The following is a 26342-nucleotide window of genomic DNA, read 5'->3' as shown; positions in this document are numbered from 1 at the left end:
CTCAACTTGGGCCAGACTATTGAAAAAACATGACCCACACATGGAGCGAATTGATCTGTGGACACCTATTCTACACCCTCGGGCAGGTCCTTTAAGGGTGCGTTGGAGTTCACCCAACCAATTTTCAAATGGTTTGTGGACTTTAACCATGACCCTCGGCGAGTTCTGTTATGGGGGGGGGTGCTTCGGGAATATGAAGTACCAAACCCGCTCAATACGGGATGTTTGATCCCTGTACAACCCCTGTCAGAGTTTGGTCGGTATTTCCAGCAGTAAGTTAGATTTGTTTCCAGTGAAGGTTGGACTCCGCCAAGGTTGCCCTTTGTCAAAGATTCTTTATGGCAAAATTTGTCGGCTCAGTCATGCGTTGAAGGTTTCTGGTTTAATGGCCTCAGTATTGCAACTTAGTTCTATTCGCTTCATCAAGTCATCATCGTCAGGTCTAGCTGGAGTGGCTCGGGGTGGTGTGAAGTGGTTGGGATGAAAATTAGCACTCCCAAATCTGAGACTATGCCCCTCAGTCAGAAAAGGGTAGATTCCCCTCCCCAGGTCACGGATGAAATCCTGGAACAAGTGGAGGACTTCAAGTATCTTAGCATCTTGTTTATGAGTGAGAGAAGAAAGGAATGGCAGACTGGCAGGCGGATCGGTGCTATGGAAGCACTGATGAAGACTCTGTGTTGGTCTGTCATGGCGAAGAAGCCCACAGGCTGTAGAGCGTGACTGAAAGAATGAGATTATGGATACACATGGCCGAAATGAGTTTCCTCCGCAGGCTCTCCCTTAGCGATATTGTGACAAGCTCGGTCTCCCAGCTCAAGGTAGAGGACCCAGATGAGGAGGATTGGGCATCTGATCAGGGTGCCACTGTGGTGAGGCGTTGTGGCCATTTCCAGTTGTGGAAGACCCAGGACACTCTGGAAAGACTTGTCTCCCGGCTGCCCTGGGAACGGCTTGGTACCCCCCTCCCCTGTGACAGCTGGTTGAAGTGGTTGGGGAGACAAAAACCTGGGCTACCTCACTAAAGCCCCTGCCCCCTGGCCCTGACTGTAGATGAGCAGGAGATGATGGCTGGATGGTGTTATGGTACTTCATGAAAGTATGACTACAAATGCATGAAAAATGAGCAGTGTCAGATGGGGACTGGGAAGTTAATTTATGAAGCATATTCAAATTTAGACAATACAATGATTTTAAATTTGAATGTTTATGCAAATGACCCCTGGACATGTTTTTGGGACCATTACAAAACAACCTGAGTCATAAGTAAAGAATTTCAGGCATCTCAAACAGCCTCGTGGCAGCTACTGAGAGGAGCTGCAAACTTTCCAAATTACAAATGAGACTCGCTGTGTTCTGCTGGTCAGCAACACTGTCAAATTACTGTTCCGGAGGGTGATGATCTACCGTTGGCATAAATAGCACAAGGTGCCCTGTACGTTTAATATTTATGTTCATGGTTTTTGTTTTGTGTGAAGTTGCAACTTAGTTAAATGAAAGAAAATATATTCAAGTTGTTGGATACGCCCCAAGAGCCCAAATGTTTGAGCTTGGGTGCCATTGAGCAAGTTTACTCAATAATGAGAACCTGTTATTGGTCAGGGTCATCAGACATTCAGCACTTTATACTAAAAGTAGATTAAAGTACACCAAAAAGGTGCAAGATGAGTATTTTAAAATGCATGAAGATGTTGCACAGAAAAACTGAATGATGTGTTCTTTCTCCACAGCCATGGACGTTTGTTTCACGCATTTCTTCTGGATTCGTAATGAAAATATGCTCCAGAAATGTTCCCTAACCTTTCTGGCTGTATTCTACCAACAAGGTTACGGAATGGGAAAGGCAACTATTCTCATTACAGAGACAAAAACACATTCCACTTCATCATTCCTGCTGACAACAGACACTGTTAAATGTAGTACATATAACAGTGTCAGCTCTTCACATAATTGTCTTCCAATGGCATTAGAGAACTCTTACAGATCAAGGCCTGCATTGCCATGACAACAGTATTGCTAAAAGTGAGACGTTTTTCCTTTGAATTTTGCATTACACAACCACTCTGTGAAGATGATCCTCATCCAGAGGATTTGCAGAATGAGAAGAGTGTAGGCTGACTTTACATTCCAGGCCGGCAGTCAGCAGTGTATTTAAACACCACGGTCCCATGCATAACAATGAGAATATTGAATGAATGAATATGTACCATCATCAGTGTTTCTCTCCATCTTCGTCCACGTTTATCACTCTGGTTCACGCCTGGTGTCATTTTTATCATTCCGCATGATTTTTTTTTCCTGTCTTGGGGCCTTTGCATGTTTATATCGTGAATGTGCATGTCTGATTTCCCCACCCTGAAGGGACGCTGGCAGTTTACATGACTCTTGTTTAAGCGAGAGGAAGCAGATGGCGATAGGAAGGTGCATGTTGGGCTTTTGCATTTCAAAGCCTGCTGGCATGAAATCAGAAAAGCTTGCTGTTCTCTGGTTCAAGAGAAAGAACATGCAAAGTGAATTATTGCGAAAAATAAGTCTGAGTAACTCTTTGTCTTTGAGCAAAACCAGAGAGAGAGAGAGGTTAGCATTTTGGCCTCACAGTGCGGGGTTTGATTCCTTCTGGCCCTCCTGTATGGAGTTTGCATGTTTTTCCTGTGCCTGCGTGAGTTTTCTCCAATACTCCAATACTTCCCAAAACTGCATGGTAGGTTAATGGAACACTGAATGGAGATTGTCCCAAGGTGTGATAGTGAGCATGGATGGTTGCTCGTCAATGAGTGCACTGCGATTGGCTGGCAACCAGTTCAGGGTGTACCCCGCCTACTGCCCCAAGACAACTCCAGTATGCCCGCAACCCTTAAGTGATTACACACTGAGATTAAATATCAACGTATTATGCATTTTAGGTTCTCATACTGCTCTGCCATGGTGGCTTGAAAAAACCCCCCATAAAAAACATTGGTGGAAATTACAGGAATTTTGCATCACATGTTGCCATTTTTTCTAAAATGGAGTTCAGCCCACAACTTGTCACTTCACCCTTGCTTGTTTGTAATACATCGTACCTTTCGTAAATAAACTCAATCTTAACACACAACTTTGGTTATACACACAGTTAATCAAGGCAACAGCTGGAGCCAGTGACACATATTTGTTTCTCTCCATGGCACAAGATAAAGTCGCTTGAAGGAAATCAAGCACAGCATGTGCACCAGGCTGTGGGATATTGTCTTTGTTTTTTGTTTTTTTGTTTTTATTTGTCTTCCTCATACAGGCACTGGAAAGATCGTTTTGGGTGGTAATTGTCATTAGAGGGAGTTTTTGTGAATTTCTGTCCAACTGTCCTCTACAGTTTTTGGCACTGTGAGAAAAAGCCTTCAGTGACAAGACGCATACTTGCATGTCGTGTTTATCTGAGGCTGTGTGTAAATAAGTGATGAGCGGCGCTCGCCGAGAAAGGGAAACATAGTTAAAAAATGAAGGTACAAGTAGTTGAATCAAGTTCTCTCCCCGGCATTACCTCCATGTCATGTAATATGTTGCATGTTGAAGACATTTACGCTTAACTCAAGCGCACTGCTGAAAGGCGTTGTCAGCTTTCTTCTGCGAAACGTCGAGTGCTGCCCCAAAGCTCCAAACAACACGTCGCTCTCATCTGTCACGTTGCAATGCTCTAAAATGCACCCTTTGCTGCGCCACCTGATAATTCATGTACCCTTGACAATTTGAGCTCCCCTGCATTTGCTTCAGGTTCAATTGAGATAATGGGTCTCTTCTCCCCAATGAACACGGAATGACTTTGTCGCCAGGGACAAACGGGTTACGGCTGAGAGATTATTTTGTGTGCACACAAGCTAGTGTTAGATTTTATGACTCAAAGGACAGAGAGAATTAAAAGAGAGAGTAAAATCGACTTTTAAGAGTCTTCATTATCATTAAGGAATGAACAAAAATAAAGAAAAGAAAAAACTAAAGCAAAAAAAAAAAAGCCATTCATTACTCTCTCACCTGTGAGAGTAGGTGAGGATACTGTGAGAGGCTTCGCTCTAAAATAAATTAGACCCGAATGGTTCACAGTGTACCTGACCGCAGAGGCACAGCGGTGATGATATTGCCTGGAGGCGGAAGCATCACTGAGGGGCTATAAGCAGCCTTGCAACTCGAAGCTCTTTTGGTGGTTGTTGACAAGGTTTTCTACAGTACTCAGCCGGTATAGCCTGCCGTTTCCAGCCAAAGGTTCCTTCCCCAGGGAGGTAAAGCGAACATCCATTCAGTGAGCTTGCCGTAATTTCTGCGGCAGTCGTATCAGAGCCTGGCAGCAGTCGAGGCTCGCCTAATCTCATGAAGCTTTCAACAATGTGTTGGACCTTTCAAGTCCCCAAGCTAGACTTTGTCTGAGGGACAGGTTTTCCTGATCCCCGGGGACAGCAGCTGGATCTGGCTTCATTTGAAAGTAATGCATCCTGAAACTGATTCTCTGGTGAGAACCGACCCTGACGTGTCTGCTTGTGCAGAAAGCAACACATTTTTGCTCTCATTGTGAGTGACCATTTCTGCACAAGACTGAAAAGTGGTTGTCATTCTGAGAAGCTGCAATTTCTTTCAGCCTGCTCACTCATGAGAGATCCTCAACATTTAGAAACACTTTCTTTCATCAGGTCTTCATTAAATCAACACAGCAAGGAGTCAACTCCACAAACTATGACGTGTGTTTCCAGATGTGCCCAGCGCCTGGTTAGCAAATTCTGGTATGCCTTCTTTGAAAGTCTGCTTTTGACTCCTGACGAATGAGCTGTAAAAGTGAAATCCTTGCTGGCAAACGATTTTATAAGCATGCTGCTGGGCTAGATAAAACAAGTACCTGGATAAAATAAATAGATCCTGTTCATTAATGAAAATGTAAAAATAAAAGTTCAGTCACAGCATGGCCCATTAAAAACGCCCTATAGTGACTTGAGGGATTTGCTCTAAAGTAAATTATCCATTTTGAAGAGAATTGTTGCAAAACAACTGCAGAGTATTATTTTTTAATATAAAACTTCAAACTATTTTTCACTATTTCAGTTTTCCAGATTTTTGGGAGCATGGTTAAAATGGTGCCCGATGACTCTCGCCATCAGAACTTGAACACTTGTTCACATTGGTGGTTATCCAGCGTAACTGTGTCTTACTTTGTTACTATTACCAGGACAATTTCTGACACTACAGCGTGCAGTTAGCTGTCTAGCTACACCTAGCACCCAAAAATGTATCTAGCTTGAATGCCATCACTTATTGAACTGCTCAGTGCTCAGCTTGTTCTCTAGCTGGTGGCTAATGGCTCCTGTCGTGGCGTGGAAAGCCCTGTGACACCTATCTTGTACACAGTTTAGCTCCCCGTGTATTTTAGTATTGGTTTTAAAGTACTGTTATTAGTTTTTGAATGTCTTAATGATCTTGAGGCATCGTATTTATCCGACCTGCTTTTATCATATCAACCGTCGCGGGTCCTGAAGTCCTCTGGCACCTGCCTTTCCATTATTTCTCAAGTGAAGACGAAAACACATTGTGAGGCAGCATTTGGCCATTTTGGTCCCCAGCTATGGAAAAGCCTGCCAGAGAACATCAGATACACAGACTGTTGATGTTTTTAAGAGCAGGCATAAGGTATATTTTTTTAGCTTGGCTTTTGAATAACTTATTTAGGTACTTATTTTATTTCTTTTAATTCAAGCCTTTTTATTCATTTATTTATTGACTTATTTACTATTTACTTACTACTTATGTATTAATGTTTTAAGTGCCAGTGTTTCCTCTTGGGAGGGCCTCCACGCGGGGAGGTGTGGCGGCTGTCACTCAGCGTAGATTAGCTCCTTGGGTGCTTTTTTTCCCCTCCGTTTTCTCTGTGCCTTGCCGTTTTTTAATATCAGGGTCATCAGGGAATGTGTGTGTGTGTGTGTGTGTGTGTGTGTGCGTGTGTGTGTGTGTGTGTGTGTGTGTGTGCGTGTGCGTGCGCGCCCGCAAGCATAGGCCTGCTTGTGGTAATATATATATATATCTGTGTATATTGGGAGAGCGTCCTCTTTTGTTATAATTTTGAAGCTTTCATTGCACAGCACTTTGAGTTGCATTTTTATGAATGAAAAGTGCTATAGAGTATAGAGTAGTGCTAAGTCAAGTCAAGTCAACAGTATTTATAGAGCACTTTCAAACAGCCATCGCTGCATACAAAGTGCTGTACATGGAGCAATTTAACATGCACAATAAACAGTAAGACAAATAGGTAATAAAGGCGGTAGAAAGCACCAAACAGAAAAATCAAGAACAAATCTAAGTCATGCTGAGTCGAATGCCAAAGAATACAAGTGAGTTTTGAGGAGGACTTTGAAGATGGGCAGCGAGGAGGCTTGCCGAATGTTCAGTGGGAGGTAGTTCTAGATAGAGGGACCAGCAACAGAAAAGGCTCTATCCCCTCTAAGCCTCAGTTTAGTTCTTGGTACGTCTAACAAAGTCTGGTCCACAGACCTAAGGCGCCGGGCAGGTGTGTAGGGGCGGATGAGCTCAGAGAGGTAAGGTGGCGCGAGATTATTCAGAGATTTGAAAACAAAGAGGAGGATCTTGAAAATAACTCTAAAATGAATGGGGAGCCAATGAAGGGATGCCAGAGTAGAAGTTGTGTGCTCCCTCAAGTCAAGAGGCGAGCAGCGGCATTCTGGACCAGCTGAAGGCGCTTAATGGAGGACTGGCTGACTCCAAAGTAAAAGACATTGCAGTAATCGAGCCGGGATGTGACAAAGGCATGAATTACTGTCTCAAAGTGTTCATGTGAGAGGAGAGGTTTTATTTTGGCCAGCAGTCTAAGATAAAAGAAGCTGTATTTAACAACGGCACCAATTTGCCGATCGAGGTTTGAAATCACTGTCCAGGTTGAGGCCCAAGTTTGAGACCGTTGATTTCAGATAAGGAGACAGGAGGCCCAAGTCTACAGGGTGGAATGTACAAGGGCCACTGGGACCAAACAATATCACCTCTGTCTTCTTTTCGTTGAATTTCAAGAATAACAGGGCTGACTCCGTGCTATGCATCGTCTTGAAACCTGACTGGAAGACCTCCAAGATGTTATGTTCATTCAAGAAAAGTTTCAACTGCATGTGCACCACTTTTTCCAGAATTTTGGAAATGAAAGGCAGTTTGGAAATGGGCCTGAAACTTGACAGCACATCTGGATCAAGACCAGGTTTCTTGATCAAGGGTTGGACCACAGCATGTTAAAACTGTTGGGGAACTACACCAGAAGAAAGGCTGCTGTTGATGATATCCAAGACCGATGCACCAACACTCGGGAGAACCTCGTGAAAGAAACGTGGGGGAAGAGAGTCGCAAGGGAAGCCAGATGGCTTCGTCTGGCGAACTACATCCTCCAAAAGCGCCAAGGACACAGTTTCAAAAGAATTTAGTACAACTGAACATGGAACATGGACAGAGGGGTCAGATGCGGTATTTGAGACCGGAGTCCTAGCTGTAGAGACCTTATCAATGAAAAACTGAAGGAATCTGTTGCACATCTCGGGTGAAGAATCCGAGCAAGTAGGCAGAGGGGGTTTTAGTACAACTCGTTTTAAATAGTGCACGTGGGTTGTGACGGTTGGCTAGAATAAGGTCCGACAGATATTCTCTTTTGGCCTCTTTTACGGTGAGCTGGTAGTTACGCCAGCAGTCTTTCCAAATTTGATAAGAGACATGCAATTTGTCTTTTTTCCACTTGCGTTAATGTCGTTAAACCATGGCTCGGGTTTAGGCTTAAGGCAAGTACAAAGGGCAACTCAAGACGATGTTAAAAACATCCTGTTATATGTGTAAATGAGCATCGCTTCATAATCTACAAAGAATATATATTGTAAAAAAAAATATCTGATGCAAATACCACATCTACTCAGCTACGTGAGCCAAGCGCTAAAAAAGGGATGTCTATCAGCCCTTCTTGCCTGCTCTATTTACTGGCAAAACCTGACAGACTTGGTAAATATGTAGCAACGACAAGCCGTCAGTTCCACAAATCTATCCAGCTATTGGCTGATGCGCTGACTCGTAACAGCCATTCTCATCAGTCATTCGCATCTAGTGGCTTATAAAATCGCTAGCTGCCTCGTTTGCTCAGGGCTCTCAGTTAGGGAGTGCAATCACTGGACCGGAGGCCCGCAAGAGTCCAGTAGGCTCTCGACGGGCGGTGAGCAACTTTTCTAAGGAAGAGCAATAGGCGAAAACAAATCAGCCTTGATGCTGACAGCCTGACACAGTTGCAGTTGCTACAGATTCATCTTTAACAAGCCTCATTTAATCAGTGTGTGCGGGTGTGTGAGTGTGTGTGCAATGGGTTAGGTTCTTTTATTTTTTTTACATTTTTTTAATGCGTACTCTTGAGCCACAGTAATCATAACATGAATTCACTCATGTCGGTCTCTGACTAAAGTTTTCTTCCAAAATGTTGCTGCCTGTAAATTATTATTTTTTTTCTGCCATCGTTATTTAACAAATGCAATATTGATCAGAGTATTGCGTTCATAGTAGTGGGGGCAAAACTGATTGCTGCAAAGAAATTTTTTGACATTACCTTGTTGTCCAAGCCATGACTATATATATTTTTTTGTCTTGTTAAAAGAAATGGAAAGCTTTACTCCTTCATTAATTCCGGTGTAGAATTTTAGCTTTCAAAGAAAATAGACTGTCTGACTGTTCCGTCTTCTAACAATACGTCTCCAAACGCCCCATTGCTTCGACATTGAAAAATGCCTGCTTGAAGTCCAATGTCGTTCAAAAAAAATCAGACTAGAAGAAGGGTGCAAAACTCCCTGAATGTGAAAGCGTTGCCTCCCACGCTTGACACAGTTCATCATGCAGCTCTCATTGACGTCTGTAAATAGCCACCCACGAGTGTGTTGTGCATGATACGAGAGGATGACACAACTCTGAAACAAAAAACACCAGCAGTTGTACCCACTCACACATGCCGGCGAGCCATTTAATCTCTTCTCTGTCTGAATGCTGTTTCCTTAGATCACTTATATGTTAACGCACGCACATGAACTTTGGGCTCAATCTAAATAAGAATATAGTTCAGTGTTTGTGTTTGCATCAGATGTTGTGGAAAAAAGTCCTTCATCTTACAAAACGCAAGTGATTGTTGACATGTTGAGACATGTCAATCATTTCAACCATGTTGTCATTGTTAGGTTAGAAAAACGTCATCTTCAAGAGACCGAGCTCTTCTTTTAAGAGTAAACATATTTCAACAGTGTCAACGTAGCTCCCACAAATGCCTCTCAGAAATGGACGGAATCAAGTGAGTTAATTTAGTCCGGCTCCCCGAGGACAACCCAGCTGACGATCAGCCTTCATTACCATTCCACATGTCAAGGCGTTACACAAGTACCGGGCTGCGCTAACTGAAAACAATTCCGAAGACCCAACCTTAACTGATAAATCGCATAAGATTGGAACATATTTGAGACTATTTTGCGCTTTCTTTACAAAGGGCATGCAGATGCAACAACAGTATCGTGAATGACAGGGACAGACATGAGTGGGGGACTGTTTGAAGAGAGAGTAAACTTCCACGATGTGACATAAAAAGAAAGTAGGCCAGAAAAAGAGCAGTTGCAGCTGCATTTGGGAGTTTCTCCTCAGAGCACCCAAGTAGAAGTAGCAAGAAGATTCCACCAGCAGAATTATAAATTCATGTTTTCCCTGTTTATTTTGATGTACAGAATGTACTATATTGAGCACATTCTCATGCCGCCAAGGTTGTGACTATAATAAGGAGCATGGACAGGACCTGGCACTGAAAATCGACCATGGCATTTTTGGCTTGGACCAGCTCTTGCACACGTGTGCTTGTGCCTGCCCAAGTTTTGTAAGTGAGAAGTCATTGTTACTCATAGCATACCATTTTCAACACCGCTTATCCTGAACAGGGTCGCAGGAAGTTGTTGGAGCCTATTCCAGCTGACTTCTGGACTATACCCTGAACTGGTCGCCAGTCAGTCACAGGGCAAATACAGTATATAAACAAGCATTCACACCCACATCCACACCGTAACTGAGCAAGCGAATGTACCATGACACCATCAACGACTTTTTGGCACATGGGCTCAAAACTGTTGACCAAGTACTATGATTTGATTTGTACTCTGTATTGCTTTGTAGCTCGTCACACGTGACAATTTGTTTTCAATATCACATGCGCTCATGACAGCGGCTTTGGAAAGGTTTCTCCCAACCCTGTAGGCTCCATTTGATTAGATTCACCACTTTGTGATGGACTGACAGTGATTTCTACAACAATCTGAATTTCTGAAATTTTCCTCACATTTTTCACTAGCTTAACAATCATTTGTTGTCAATACAATCAAAAAGCCACATAAAGTGAAAGAAAAAGGAAAATACATGAAGCATATAGGGATGGTGAACGTTGATTTTTTTTTTTATGGACTTGATTTACACTGACTGACTCAGGAAAGTGATCCAGTTCGCTTGACTCTCAAGTCAGTAAGTCAGTGTTGTTGTTGGCCATCTTCCATCGTTGTGTGTTCTCGGTGTGTGCGTGTCTTGCTGGAGGTGAGAGAAGAAAATTGCAAATCATTTCTCTTCCACACCTTGCACGCTAATGTCTCACTTGGGCTCCCTCGCTCATGATTCCTCATTTTCCAGCTGCTGCGTTTTAATAAAAAGTCCGCCCAGTGAAACTGGACAATCACTCGATTAACAGCCTGACTGCTGGTCTATTTGGGCTAGAAGGACCTTTTTATGATCCCCTTTGTCTATTTGCGGTGTCCCACCGAATTGGGTTGCATTTAAAATATGCATACACCACCACTTTCGTGCTCCTTTAGAAGTCAACACTTGAGCGAAAAACAAGTAAAGTGCGATTTAAAAAGAAATAGTGCAAGCGCGAGTACAACTTTTATCTTCCCTCGCTTAACAGATGTTGAAAGCTCAGAATGGGAACATCGCTTTCCAGTCTGGAGGAGAAAAATGGCATTCAAATGATGGCATGCGGAAGCTTATGCACTAAACACCGCATCAGGTGATTTTGGGAGTGTCTTCAAGCTGTCATGTTGCAAACGTTCGTCTGTCACATGAAGGGAAAAGATTGTCTGTTTTGACACAAAAGTCTTTTCGACACAAAATTCAAATAGGAGAAAGCAAAATTGGTGTCATGCGTTATCAAAGGGAACCACAGTCAATATTTTTTTAAAGTCAAGATTTTCCATGAGCACAAGCGTTTTCTTTCTTTTACACTCAATCCATTCCCAGTCTCTTTCAGCATATTTCTACTCTAAAGCAGATCACGGGAGAAGCGAATCTTTTGAAAACGTCCAACGGGGACTTCAGAGGCTGAAGTAGCAATCTTGCAACTACCTTGGTAAAGCGGCACGGGAAGCAATTAAAAAGAGCTACCGCAACTCTGGCTCATCAGACCGTTCTTTCAAATAAAAAGGGCAGAGAGCAGCAGGATTTGCTCGGAGGCTCCTCACCAATAACTTTCCCGAAAACACAGAGCATATCAAGAAACACGGCTGAGTAAACACAGCGACCACACTGCTCCCACAGTTATGATGAAAGGATGTGATGAATTCATGGACGCTCCCTGAGGAGAAACGAGGCTTTTCCACTTAATGATGTTATTAGGGCAGCTGGCAGTAAAGGCCATGAGCCTACTGTACAGTACGGTAATTCTCGTTTATCGTGGTTAATGGGGACCAAAACCACCCGCGATAAACGAAAATCTGCGAAGTAGCGTCCAATTAACATAAACAGGTAAAAAAAATTAATCGGACTCTCTCTCTCTCTCTCTCTCTCTCTCTCTCTCTCTCTCTCTAGAGTCCGCAAACGGTCCGCGAGAAGCTGCAAAACAACAGTGAGTCACGTAGAGCAACATATAGAGTATTGTACTCCATGTATATGTAAAAAATAAAAAAACATTAAAAAAAAATATATGTTTGAAGAAATCCGCGATGCACTGAACCCGTGATAAACGAACCGCGAAGAAGCGAGGGATCAATGTACATGGAATGCCGATATTACATTCCAGAAACAGACTTACAAAACTACTGGTAAAATCAATATATTTTAAATTGTGATACATTTTTTGCTACCAATTCATAGACGAACAAAAAAGCAACATACTACTATTTTAATGACATCAGCAGTGGTCTTAAGTTTTCTTAAGTTAGAAATGGTGCACTGGTGCATCCATTACAGGCTACGCCGATCTCCCATCGACTTCCTTTGTGTCATTCTCGCCCCTTTATGAAATGTCCGCTCTCTGGGTGGAGATGGTGGTCATCAAGGCGTCATGCTGACAAATCTGTCAGCGCGCACATTCTCCCACAGTCGTAAGCGTCTCTTACTCTGTGCGCTCCAGATGCTGTATTAAGGTCTAGCGCCTCTTGGAGGCAAAACATTACATTGCACATTTTGAGTCATTTCCCAGCTGCTGAGCGTGAGTGATGACCGTCACCAGCTAATTCTTGCCAACGTATGGACGGGTGTGTGTGTGTTTTAACTTTCCGCCTGTCCCATATACACTCACCAACTGCCCAATGGCTGCATGAGTGTCCTACATCTCTTAACAAGATGTCTGTCATCTGTCTCCTCTCGATGCAGAGAAGTAGCGGGGTGATGACCAACCTTCTCACCCTATAGGTCGGATGTGTGCAGATGAGCGTTCATACTTATGACACATCACGTACATATCCAGTTTATATCCTCATAGGAAAGAAGCCCAGGTTGGATTTGGAAAAATCTGAATTGTACTGTTCACGTTGAATGAAAAAAAATGACATAGGCTACGTTTCGTAAATGGGAACAAAAAAATCTGAACTGAGTTGTAGTGTGATTTTATTTTGAAGTGATTGTTGACTCTTGTAGAAGAAGCTCTACTTCCTGTCTTGGTGTTTCCTGGTTTCCTGCAACTCTGGCCCATTCCCTGCGTAGAAATAGTCTGCGTCAACCTCACAATCTGTTGCCAGATTGTCTTGTTAGCCACCACATTCTTGATTGTAAGCTTGACCTTTTTCATGTAGAAGAGTCCATGCTTTTTGTTTCTTCCATTCCTAAGTTAGTTTTTTTCCTACAGCTCTTGCTGTGAATTTTTTGGTTTGGGTTTTTTTTTTCTCCACTTTCGTGCCTTGTTTCCCCAGCTTTGCCTTGTTTCTAAATTGTTTTTGTCCCGCTTTGCTGTGATTTACCGTATGTATTTATTTATTGGTATTTTGAGCCCTTTGTTGACTTCTTACTCAGTCTGTATTTTTTCTGGAACCTTTCGATCGTGCATTTGGGTCCTTTGGCATGCTTGTCACTCGCTAAATGTGATGAAGAAAACAGCTTGCTGATCCACGATCATGTGAATTGGCCATCATGATGACATTGTTCTGAATTATTAATGATTTAATGTAATGTTTAAAAAAATGGATAAATTGTTCTGAAGTATTTGTAACTATCGAAAGTGGAAGTCGCCATCGCCATTGTTCTCACTCTGCCTCTGGCACTTGCACAAAACAGTTCTGCTTGGTAATAGCAACAAGCGGATATCGAGATGAGACGATCGTCTGTGGCAAAAGGGATTTGTTAGCAGCTTCAGGAAGACTTCAGGGCTGTGTGATGATGCAATAACAGACAGTGAAATTAATTAGCAACCTTTCCTTTCACACTGTTGAAGACCTGCCATTCAAGGTCAAACAGAGGACACAGTTTGACGAGAAAGAAAAAAAATGTTCTAAATCTCCCATCCATTGGCGAAGAATTTCCCTGAATATGCCCAGACAATGTGTTTATTTTCCCCATATCTTTATTTGCACAATGTTGTATAGCATAGTAGTATAGTAGTAGTATAACAGAGGTTTTAAGTTCGTGGCTGTTTACATGTTAAATGAATTTTCATTAGTCCCGACCAGTGTCTTCCCTAATGAAGTAATTAACCCTGTTGTGAAGTTAGAAGCACTTTGGACTGCTGCTACTTCATTCACCAAGGATGCTCTTACATTATTCATTTTGCATTTGATAATTAGTAACTGATGTATGCGTCCATGTATTTGTACTTTTTTTTGACACGGTTACAGTCATGGGGCTCATTATACATAACCCGGCATTCACTCTGAAATTCACTTGCATTTGGGGTGTGTTTGTAAATGCACACAAATGAACACACACGCAAAGCGCAAATTGATGAGTGACACATTTGAATCAGAACTTTTGAAGCTGCAGTAACAAGGACATACATTTGTCCTGGGAAGCCAAATGCAAATGAATAATAGAATACAATCTTGGCAGTCAACGCACATTTGGCCACAAAGTCACTCGACTATTGAATCATAAGCCATTATCAAGTGGCCGTTATATAGTGACAGCCAAGTCCAACATAATATCAGTAAATCATCAATCAATATGATGACCTGAAATAATAGAATTTATACAGTAGATATCAATCTCAACCAGAACATTGATGACGCTCTTATTCATTGTAAAACATCCCGTGAAGGAAAATTGAGAGCAATGTGTGACTAAGTACCGGTAAACCAGATTTTAGAAGTCGCAATCCAAGCTTTCCCCGCTTAGTTCCGATGCAGCTCATGATGGCGACATCGGTCACATTTGAGGTTAAGGCAAGTGAAAAGGACAGAGGTGTGTCGCTCACATGCCAAGTCAAACCGTGTGGATCGATGTAACTACATCATCAAACAGATCACACAAACATCAAGAGGCAGAACAGATGAGAGTGGAGGACATTTGTACTTATTTGTTCAAACAAAAAGAGTTTTAAAAAATGTTTTTAGTTAATTGATGTCACAATGAGTTTCTGGCTAAGCTGCTTTTCTGCAAAGAAGATTGTCTTCAAGAACCCTTATTAAGTTGGCGCCTGAGGGCCTGACATAACGTCGACTGTATCTCTGGTAGTACTTGACAAAGCATTAAAGTGAATCTTTTAATCTTAAGGCAAGGCAAAGCCGTTTTTTCTCCATAGCACGTTTCAAACACAAGGCAACTCAATGCGCTTGACAAAAAGCAAAGTCACTCGTAAGCATTTGCAAACACAACAGTTAATGACATTCAGAAGCAAAGCAGACAAAACAAAAATAGCTGACAAAAAAAAAATCTGAACGTTCACTGACACTGTGTACACATCAACAGAAACTTTAAAAACATTTAAATGTTAAAAAAAAGGTTAAAAGTGTTTAAAATAACCAAAAGAAAAAAAGATTTATTTCGAAGACTAGGGCGAACAAAAGAAAAGTTTTTAACTTGGACTTAAAAGCAATGACACTGTAGACTGGCTTCACTTCTGTTTGCAGCTTATTCCAATGGCGTGCAGCACAACAGCTGCATGCTGCTTCACCATGTTTACTTTGAACTCTGAGTACCACTCATTGACCCAAGGCGGCAGATCTCAGAGCTCTGCTGGGCTTATATTCAATCAGCATTTCCATGATTTCAAAATAACATTTAATATGTTTGATTTTCCTATCTTAAATTAGACTTCTTGGCGTTTGGGTCCAATCCCTCGCTTTTTTTGCATATTGCTTATCTCTTCTCAGAACTAATCTCTGGCTAACTGACAAGAAAACACTGATGGCAGCAGTTCTTGTGTTGTGCATGTGGATAAGATGTCACGTGTCTCGGCCTTCCTCAGGTAAATGTGCATCTTATACTGTACCTGGGGGTCATGCAAGCAGAAATGAGTCTGTTAGCTTCAATTATGTTTCCTTCTTGAAAGATATTGTTTTTACAGCCACCAGAAAAGGGACGTCTCAAGTTTAATGCAAAAGCTCCTTCATCTTCCCTCCTTCAAATCGTAATAATGTTGACCTCAGTTGTGCAGGGAACAATTCTGCATCTTTCTTTTTTTTTGTAATCTGCAGCTCATACACAACAAGACTGTGTGTGTGATCAATGTATTTCACCCTACAACTGCGACGCGCGTGTTGGAGCAGATTTGGTTTGCCCTCACCCACTGAAAATTACAAATCCAAAATGCGGTGTGAGTGGTTGAACTTCAAAAAGAGAGTGTCAACGTCATTGTCTTAAATCTTACCTGTGCGACAGCTTTCTTGCACTCCACCTGCCCAGGTTTGGAATTAAGTGGCGTCATGACAAAGCGACTGATTAGTCCACAGTGTCCTCTCTTTTCCTTTGCTTCACGCAATTCCAACAATTGTCAGAACAATTATGCGTACTTTGTAAACACAATGCTTTGGCCTACTTCCCAAAGTGTTCCTACTTATTTAATCAGCTTTTGTACTGCAGAACATTTCACTCTGTCTGAACACGTAACTATGATGCGTTACTCAGTGCAGCCGCGTGTTCATCTCCTACGTACTCTATGATGTGTATGCACAATTTTTAAGAGTCTTCCTTTTAGGAAGTGCTTTATTGTCTGTTTTTTTCAGCCACAATTGATTGGGGATGGATGTGCATTGTGAAAGAGGCACTGAAAGTAATTACAAACAAGTAGTCAATGTCCCCATGGCAATGGTGGGCTTAGAACAAAACAACGATGATATTTTGGTCCAATGAATTTAACTGTAAATGTGTTCAGTCTTGATGTTGGTATGTCCCCACCTAAAATGCTAGGATGCCGTCACAAAAATATTCATTCACAAAAAGCGCACCGACAAAGTATGTACAGAGATCACTGGTCAACAATTACCAGGAAAAACAATACATGAACAGAAAGCACTTGAACAAGAACGACCGTGACGAGAAAGAAAACAGACACTTGAGCAAGAACAGCAACAAGCAATAATCCGATAAACTGCAGGCCGCTTGTCAGTCCTTAATTACATGGCTAATGATCATGGGCGGCAGATGTGCACGCTGAAGGAAAGACCCTCGTCTGCCACCTGCTGGAGACACACAGAAGAGGAGCATGACGTAGAATCGTAGACCTTGCAATCAACCCAACATGCCAAACCCAGATATCAGGTGCCGTAAGATTTCGTCAGCATGTACCATCCAATTATTTTCATCCTGTAAAAAAACAAACAACCCCTCCCCCAAAAACAATAAGGCAAAATCGGTTGTTGATCGGTTCTAACAACAGAATGTACTCAACTAACGACGACAACTTGCAACGGTTTATCATGCATCGAGTGGGTATGCTTCAAAAATCCTTCAAAACGGACGGAAAGGTGCAGGTTTGGAAGGTCAGTGGCAGAGATGGGATAACTGATGAAAAATTCATACATTAAGAGCACATATTTTGCATATATGCATGTATTTTCTCTCCATATTAACATTGGCATTTTTGTCACACATCTGGTTCGGAAGTACCTTTTCCTATGTGGCCGCCCCGAGGAGCCCCGATGAAAAATTGTGGCCCCTCCAGTATTAGCTTGTCCTTTTTTTGTGTATGGATGAGAGTTGTGTGACACATCAATAAATAAGCTGTTCATTTCTCAACCGTTCGGGCTCAATCCGATCAGTCAGTAGAAGAGTGAAGTACAGCACTATCTTGAAAAGCAGAGAGGAGAAGCGTGCTTTCAATCAAAAATGTGTTTTGAGCCTTTTTTAAACATTTTGTCATGTTACATTTGTATCAAACTGCTGTTAAAACATGTTCAGCACGCGCTGTTGTTTACGAGCTCCGTTCTGTGTTGCTAAGTCTTGATTTTGTTTACATCAGCCTTCCCCTTTTTGAGAGGCATCATAGTGCCATTATAGGAAATAAAATAATGTAGAGGTGAACATTTTCACTCCTTGATTCGTTGAGACAAAATCCATCCATACAAAAGTGGGCTGCCAGCGGCTTATCGGCAATAGCTTGTCCACAGAACAAAGCAATGGCTCCCTTTGATGGCGGCCCTATGGAGGGAAACATGATTAAAGTGCTCTACTTTCTGTCGATTCTCTCAGGGGAAACTTGATAAATCTACTGAGCGAGAGGACGGACAAGGAAGGGATGGCAACATTTTTTTTCTTTTCCATAATGCATTTTGACATTCCTTTCTGTTCCATGTTAAAACAGTGGACCTAAGGTAGTGTCAGCTGACTATGTCAGAACAAACGAATAGCTCTCTCATCTCTGTTCTCTATCTGTCATGGAAATTGACCTATAGTGTTATTTGCAATTACTGCGGGCTTCCTACATCTTCATTACTCATCACTCGGCTTGTTCTCCTGCCTCAAACCATTTGCAGATGCCTTACGCTTTAAGGTTTCATCATAGTCCCGCTCTGTCTAATGCAATTGTTTACCACTTTCATCCAAGTGAACCGTCAACACCACAAAGCAACACCACTGTAGGCTCTCTTCTCTGTGTTCTCCCAATCAAACTCTAACGGAGCTCCATCACTTAAATGAGTGTTTCACTGTGGCAAAACAAGAACCCTGCTTGCTTTCCAGTGATCTCCAACACCACAGAAGCTGAAGTAGCTCAGCTCAGCTCAGCTCAGTTTAGCTTAGCTGTCAGATGAGGATGTTTCTGTGGTGTCCTCTCGTTTCTACAGAGCCCCCGTGGTGCCAAGGTGTGAGACAAACCGAGGGTACAAATTCGTAAATTGAGTGGACAGATTGTCAGTGAATATAATTTTTCTCATTCGTTGGGACCAGGGGGACTCTACTTTTTTTTCATCAAAAATTGTCATTTTATATTATTCAGACTATTAAGGACCATTTGCCTGCAAGTAGTTCACAACCTTTTTATATGCCCTTCTAAGGTGACATGGAAAAAATATATATACAGTACATAAATGTATATATACAGTATATATATATATATATATATATATATGTATATATATACTGTATGTTCCCCGGCAGAGTTTTGCGTGCCGTTGCAAGGATTGCGAGATAAAAATATTTTTTTATTGAAAAATTGAAAAATGTATTTATTGAAATACAAAGACATCAAATCTGTTCTTGATCTTAAGCATGGTTTTCCAAAGAAGCGAAAGACATCTGAAGCGTACCGTCATCTCTCAAACAGCCGCGGGTTAAAGGCTAGAGCAGCCAAACTGACCCGAAAGTACATGAATGCGTATTTAACAAAAAATTCCCTTGGAAAACAAAAAAAAAAAATTAATTGACGTTGTTTTCATTGCCAAGACCTGAGAAGTCACTAAAGCAGACCATCTTTCATTTCCTATATCACAACCTGAAAAAACAAACAGAGACTCTACTGTGCATGCCGGTTTTGTGGTGTTGATACGGCATGTATCAACACCACAAAGGGCTTGTTCTGTGGTCACGCTACAGTAACTATTGCTCATGTAATTCAAATGAATATTGCAATGTGAGTCGGACTGCATGAAGCCATGATGTATTTCACTTGCGGCTCTGGGCATTGACAGTACATTATTGACTGTAGATGTGTTAGTGCTTGTTAATTTATGAAGCACTGTTTCACATGTCACACACAACCCTGCTTGGCCTGAGCATTGCAAATGTTTTCTGCAAGTCGATAGAAATGCATAAGGGGGAGCAATACTCTTGAATTCAAATGTTAGCAAATTATCAATCGAATTAAATGCATGCAGTGTTTCAAACACAAAGCTGCTCTTACACTGGTCTTAAACATAAAACGAGACACATTTTTATTTGAGCAGTATAACCGCTGCAGTCAGAAATCTGTGCAAGTATATCCTTCATCCAATCTTTTTTCCAAATAAAAAATGTTGATAAATGATGGAAAGTAAAATTTTGAGTATATGACCAACATTCAAAAAGTCAGCGAGAGCTAATCTGTATTTTCTCTTTTGAGCCTTCACTGTGAAGCCATTTTTTCAGTTTCTCGTCAAGGATAATCATGTGCAAAAATCCAAAGATATTTCCTTGTGAAATAACACAAAGAGCATGGTCACAAGTAAACGTTGCTCAAATTTTGTCCATTTCAAATGGAAGCAAAAGTCACGATGAAACAAGGCACGTGGGCATATCAGTCCTGCCTAAGTAGGCAGACCTGCTGTCCTAGATTCAGGGGGGAAAGGCCTTCTGGCTCAAGCCATGTTGACAAATTAAGAGGAGGAATCACTAACTAAATGAATGCGCCTCCTCAGGGCCAGCAGGGAAAGAAAGGAAGTGGACAGCATAAATGGAAGAAAGGGAAAAAAAGCTTGTCTGGGAAGCTGAATGGCTCTTTGGTTTTGGAGGGCAGAATAAAAAGCAAGTCACGTTTTTGTGCCAGCATTCCTCAAAAGATCAACTCATAAAGTATCCCTTCTTTGACCCCCTCTGATTTATCTTTAACTCAAGCATGACTTATTCTGATTGATTACATTTTAATTTCCGTCTGTGCGACATTCTGGCCCATGAATATGGCCATTTTCATTAAAAAAAAAAAAAACATGAAGTAAGTGCACCGGCAGGCTTTCACCTCAGCTGCTCTTTCAATTATGTGTGCTTTACTGATCAAAAGCCCTCAAGTCAAGCGCATTTTAATTCTACCAGGGGTAGCTTTTTTTTCCTAAGAGCAATTACTCATTAGTGCTTTTGTTAACAGATAGGTTTTGGGTAAACCACAATTTCCATTTGTTCAAAGCCATAAACGCTGTTTACTCTCCATTTCGATAGAGATTAGAAACTTGGATACCGTGCTTCCAAATTGTTGTTTTGTGGACCTCCTGAGACAGCCTTGGCCACCCCGTGCCTCCCCAAAGGAAAAAAACTCTTCCTCTGCCACCGTTTCTCATTCAGCAAGTGATGACGCGGCATCAAGACCAACTGTGGGTTCAGTATGTTGCTCGAGGACACCTCAACGTGGAGACAAGGGCCGAGGATCAAACCCGCAAACTTCGGGTTGTGAGATGACCACTAAACCACCTGAGCCATGTAACCCTTACTTACTAACGTTGCCTGAATTGGTGATATGCAACTGAGGCTAATTTGCGTTCAACGAGCAAACATTTCATAAAACACACCCTATAATCAAGTGTTGCGTTAATAAGGGTCAATAAAAGCCACATAGAAATTACAAATGAGCAGCGATGAAAATTCAATGACGGCACGATGATTGACTGGTTAGCACGACTGCCTCACAGTGCAGAGGTTCGATTCTGGCTCCAGCATTCCTGTGTAGTGTTTGCATGTTCTCCCTTTGCCTGCGTGGGTTTTCTCCGGGTACTCCGGTTTCCTCCCACATCCCAAAAACATGCATGACAGGCTGATTGAACACTCTAAATTGTCCCTAGGTGTGAGTGTAAGCGCGAATGCTTGTTCTTCTGTGTGTGCCCTGCGTTTGGCTGACAACCAGTTCAGGATGACCCCCGCCTACTGCCCGAAAACAGCCGGGATAGGCGCCAGCACGCCCACAAACCTTGTGATGATGAGCGGATTAGAAAATGGATGAATGAAAATGCAATTCCAAGTGACATCTCAGCAAAAGATGAAACAATTAGGAGGGCCTGTGTCTTGGATGCCCCAACGATATGATGTTCTGTACTTGAAAACCCAGTGATCAGGGATTACCATGGCAATGGCAGAAATTATTCTCATAATTACAAGACAGTGAATCGTCGAAACCCCCAAATTCTTTTTTTAAGGCCAGATTATGTAGTTTAGGGCTGCTTGGTATTGTTGGTTTCAATTTTTGTCGGCTGAGACTCAATGTTTAATGGCCTCAAGCCATGAAACAAATTGCTCAGCGGGCAAGACAGACTGCGTGCATATTTCATGAAGCCATTACAATTTTGGCAGCTGTCAGTGACCGGAACATTGTGTTCTGGATGGGAGCTTTTACAAAAGTCTGGAATTTACATCAAATTTATCTTTGGTGTTCTCAAAAATTACATTTACTGTATTTTCCTCATATTGGTTTTTTCTTAACAAATGTCAGTGCCTCACACAAAAAGCATTTTATCTCATACTCAACAAGATGGCAAGATGGGTAATTTATTTAAGTGTATCAAACATGAAAGTAATAATAATAAAACATTTCATTTGCAAGCGCCTTGCATAACACTCAAGGACACTTTACAACCAAGAGCAAATAATAAAACCACAGATAAAATTATAAACAAAGAAAAAAAAAGATTTACGCTGGATAAGCAAATCTGAAACGGTGGGTTTTGAGCTGGGTTTTGAATAAGGAAAGAGAGTCAATCTTACGAATGTTGGGTGAAAGTGAGTTCCAGAGTTTGGGGGCAGCGACTGAAGGCTCTGCACCCCATTGTACTGAGACGGACAGAGGGTAGAGAAAGGTGGAGGGAGATTGAGGACCTGAGTGAGCGAGAGGGAATGGGAATTTGAAGATCTGACAGATAGTGGGGCGCGAGGTTATGGATGGCTTTGAATGTATAGAGAACTAATTTGAAGTTAATTCTAAGTTTGACAGGAAGCCAGTGCAGCTGTCGGAGGATGGGCGTGATATGATGGAAGGAGGGGGTTCTCTTCGGGCTGCTGAATTCTGAACGTACAGCCGTTGCATTGTTTCATTGATGATAGATCCTCACATTTTAAGGCCATTCGTTGAACGTGCTTCCAGCAAAGTGGGTTTATTAAATTAGCATAAAATATAGTGCACATTGCAAGACGGGGTAATCGGCAATAAAACGGAATCAGGTCTAAATGTGCACCATCTTGCAAAGAAAAAACAAAGCAGAGTTTACTGCACTGAAACACTAAAAAGGACACGGGAGTGACAGGAACACCGTAAGCACATCTAAAAACCCCATACTGTGTTAATATGTCATTGCATAACATTGTCATATTGTTGCTATCCTCCTGACTGCCAGTGTTGTTGAGCAGGTAAAGACTTCAGAGTTAATCAAATTCATTGTATGATAAGCAAAATAGGCTAAGAAGAATAGGCTACATCCAATTGTAGGAGGATCGTTTTTTTTTGGGGGGGGGGGGTGTCCCATCATGTCATCCCTCTCCTGCTTCTGTTTGTGGTTGCATTTTTGGTATTCTCATCATCCTTGCTGCCGGTGTTACGTTTTCATAATTTCTATATACTAACGTGTTGTTTGAAAGCAAGAACATCAAACTATTGGGATGGGCCCAAATGCCTGATAATGCTTGAAGAAAACTACTGCATCCATACAAATGCCAGAGCTGTGAGAAACTTGGAAAGATTGTGAAGTTTGTGGCTACAGGTGAGTAACATTTCTATTACACTATCAAGCTGTCATATCATTTTGACGACGAAACAGGCTTTTCGTCACCAATAAGATTTAACCATCAAACTATATGTAATGTTTAATTGCAACTTGTAAGTCATGAGCATTTAAGCAAGGTCTTACGACTCTGAATGGAAAATGTTGATATTATCTTCGCCGAGGTGAGCAGTGCCAAGCTGCATGAGGAATTAACTGCCTAATAAAAATGTGGATTTCTCTTTTTACAGGGGAAAAACAAAAATATGTTCCTACTGGGAAGATCTGTGTTCATGGTATTGGCTTTCTGTGTAACAGGTAACGTCTGCGTGGTCGACAAGGTGGAATTTCTGCCGCAATACTTAACATAGAATCAAACACAACGGGTTAAAAAACTGGACAACTGTTGGACAGAATAGTATTCAATTTCCTAAACTGCTTCCTGGCTTTATCTTATTTTGTCAATGACTTTGTCAAGGAAATCTTATAGCAGGTCTGTATTGCTAGAGTAACATAAGTTCTCCCACATTAGTGGGCCACAAATCAATTTTGCACACTTGAAAAATTCATTCCACGGACTGTCTTCTACATGCCGCACATCGAGCTTCTTCCACATGGCATATAGAGACGTTCACAGAAAGGATTATTGGTGGTTATGCGGTCCTGCCGTACTCCAAGTTTCAGGCATCTCTTCAGTATCGAAGTGTGCTCAAGAAATGAAAACACAACTGTGGAGGGACGCTGGTGCATCCCCAATGGGTTTGTGTGTGCTGCCCACTGCTGGAAACTGTAAGTACTGAGCAGAAGTTGAAAATTCGAGAAATTGAATTGAGGTCACCAGATGCCATGAAAAAAAAGTATAATTCTTCTGTATAATAATACTGTAGTAGTATGACGCAGTGCTTTGGGTGGAATAAAACAAGTGCCAGTACTGTCCTTATTTGACTATTTGAAGAGACGTCTATGTTTACACCCTATTATCGTCAATGTTTACACTCCCCAGAGACTTGTGCCCCATCATAAAATGAGGGTGTGATTAATTTGCTGTTTCTTAGCGTCCTAAATCAGCAATTGAATATAATTTAGGAATGGCCTTGTGTTCATGTTGGTAGCAACTATGTAGTGGCACTAAAACTAACAGGGTAAGCCAAAATGTTGACATGGTAAATCAAGCAAGGTGTCACACCACCACGTATGCCAACCTCAAAATTAAAGCTTTAGGCTATTGTAATGGCGTCAATGTATGATTTGGACGCTTTTATTTTAAACTTAACCTTTGCGTTGGCGGATTTTTTAGTGTGTTGGTCGAAGAGACATAGTTCCTCACTTTAATGTAGACTGCATAAATGACGGCGCACACACCAAACAAACTGTGACCGGAGGCAGAAAAAAAATCCTCTACCTCTATATGGTAGCTACCATTTTTAAGAACATGTATGTATCTGAATTACTGAAGGAGTCGAATGAGAATCACAAAGTGCAAGGGAGAAATACCCGTAGAACATAAATAGAAGGTACTCTGGGCTCATGTGAAGTCCGGCGGGTACTCCGCACCGCTGCGTACCGGGCCCACTTAAAGCACTGATGTTATGTAGAATAGCTATGTGTTAACAACGTTGGGCTTGTGTGGGACTTCACGGAGCAATACGGTAATGTTAAGTGAAGACAGACTATCCAAAACTGAAGGATTCTTCAAAGTCTCCATGTCCACTAATTCAGCTACAAGACATTCGACAATTCGACATCATGCTAATTAAGGTATTAGAGGTTGAACAATTTGTCCTCCATCCTGATCCAGAATCATAATGGTACAACTCTGTGTATGTTCTAGTTAAGCAAACCTGCAATGCTGAATGCCATGTGCAACCAGCCAAGCTGACCCAACCAGCCCTGAGCTCGCCCCGTCTGAGGAATGCACAGTGAGTGGTTGGGGTGTGACATCACCATACAGAGTCATTCTCTCCCCTGAGCTGCGGGCTGTTGATGTGAACATCATGGCTTTCTGCAACTACTACTACTGGGTCAATATCACTCCAAACATGCTCTGCACCGGATCTCAAATCAGAGGCAAAGATTCATGCCAGGTAAACGTTTCCCACCTCTTACCCAAAGTCATCTGACAGAGTCTGGCTCATTTGTGACCCCAACGAGGATAGAAATGGAAGGGATTGATGGATGAGAATGTAAGATAAGATATCCTTTATTTGTTCCACACTGGGGAAATTTAGTCTACCCCATGAACCTCGCTGAAGACTTCCCACCTTGTTGTGTCGAAGCAGTCCCGCAGAACATCTTCAGCTTCTGTGGACCATTTCCTGAGCATTTGGGTCACAGCTGGCTGCCTGTGCAAAAATGTGCGACTAGCAGAGCACTACAAACACTAATTTGACCTGACCCCAGCTACAAAATTTTGGCCCAGTCTAAAAAAAAAATCTAATCTGATTCGCCAAATAGCAATGATCCCAAATGTCTCTCGTCTGGTCTGTCCACAGGGTGACTCAGGCGACCGCCTGATCTCCAATGGCTTCCTGGAGGGCATTGTGTACTGGAGTATCAGCTGCGCGAACCCCTATTTCCCTGGAGTCTATACTACTAAAGTCAGGTACTACATGCCTTGGATCAACTGGATAAGTGAAAATGAAAAGTAAACCAAATGTAGGCAGGCGGCTTGAGTTGGGATAACTCCAATCAACAAAAAGACTGACTACAACATGCAGCCTTATGACAATTCACTTTTAGCGTCCCATTTTATTCAACTTGGTTTGATATGTTTCTGAAAATGTGTTGAGGTAACTAAATTAAATTGGCTTTATTTTGTCATTTTAAAATAAATGTGAACAGCATTCAAATGCACAGCTTTTACAAACCGATTTCACAAAGCTTCATGAATGTTCAGTCATTGCAGCCTGTGGCATGGCACTATTTCCACTTTGTGCCTTCCTCTTCAAGTTGTTGGCCCAAATCTGCCTTGTAGTCAGTGTATTTTTAACGACTTTCCTCAAATGCATGAAGCATACTCTCATTTGACTGGATGGATTATAACACAAAAAATGTCGTTCATGTCTACTTTTAACATCATTTTCTCCTTGATGAAAAAGGTAAACCACCACACTTAAATTTAAGGGCAATGTTAAACAAATTTTGGTTGAATTTGAAATGTTAAAAAAAGACCGCATGAATTTTAGCAACTTAGGTTAGCCGCGTGTTCATTTGTGTTGTGACATACTGGATTTTCATTTTGACTTGCTTTCATTTTCAGCTCCATTCATTGTGAAATTG

General features: G+C 41.8%; 2 protein-coding genes across 6 annotated transcripts in view; one reads left to right on the top strand and one right to left on the bottom strand.

The window, feature by feature from the left end:
* Positions 1-26342, bottom strand: part of mul1b (mitochondrial E3 ubiquitin protein ligase 1b) — a 141438-nt gene that overhangs the window by 16403 nt on the left and 98693 nt on the right. The window lies entirely within an intron of this gene.
* Positions 24532-26214, top strand: LOC127596264 (putative trypsin-6). The gene is made up of 2 exons (XM_052058554.1): positions 24532-25147; positions 25556-26214. Exons 1-2 carry the CDS (start codon positions 24917-24919, stop codon positions 25709-25711), a joined length of 387 nt encoding a protein of 128 aa, XP_051914514.1. The 5' UTR covers positions 24532-24916; the 3' UTR covers positions 25712-26214.

Source organism: Hippocampus zosterae, chromosome 2 (assembly GCF_025434085.1).
Source record: "Hippocampus zosterae strain Florida chromosome 2, ASM2543408v3, whole genome shotgun sequence".
Lineage (NCBI taxonomy): Eukaryota > Metazoa > Chordata > Actinopteri > Syngnathiformes > Syngnathidae > Hippocampus > Hippocampus zosterae.
Note: the sequence above shows the minus strand (reverse complement) of the source record. Positions and strands in the feature narration are given on the sequence as shown.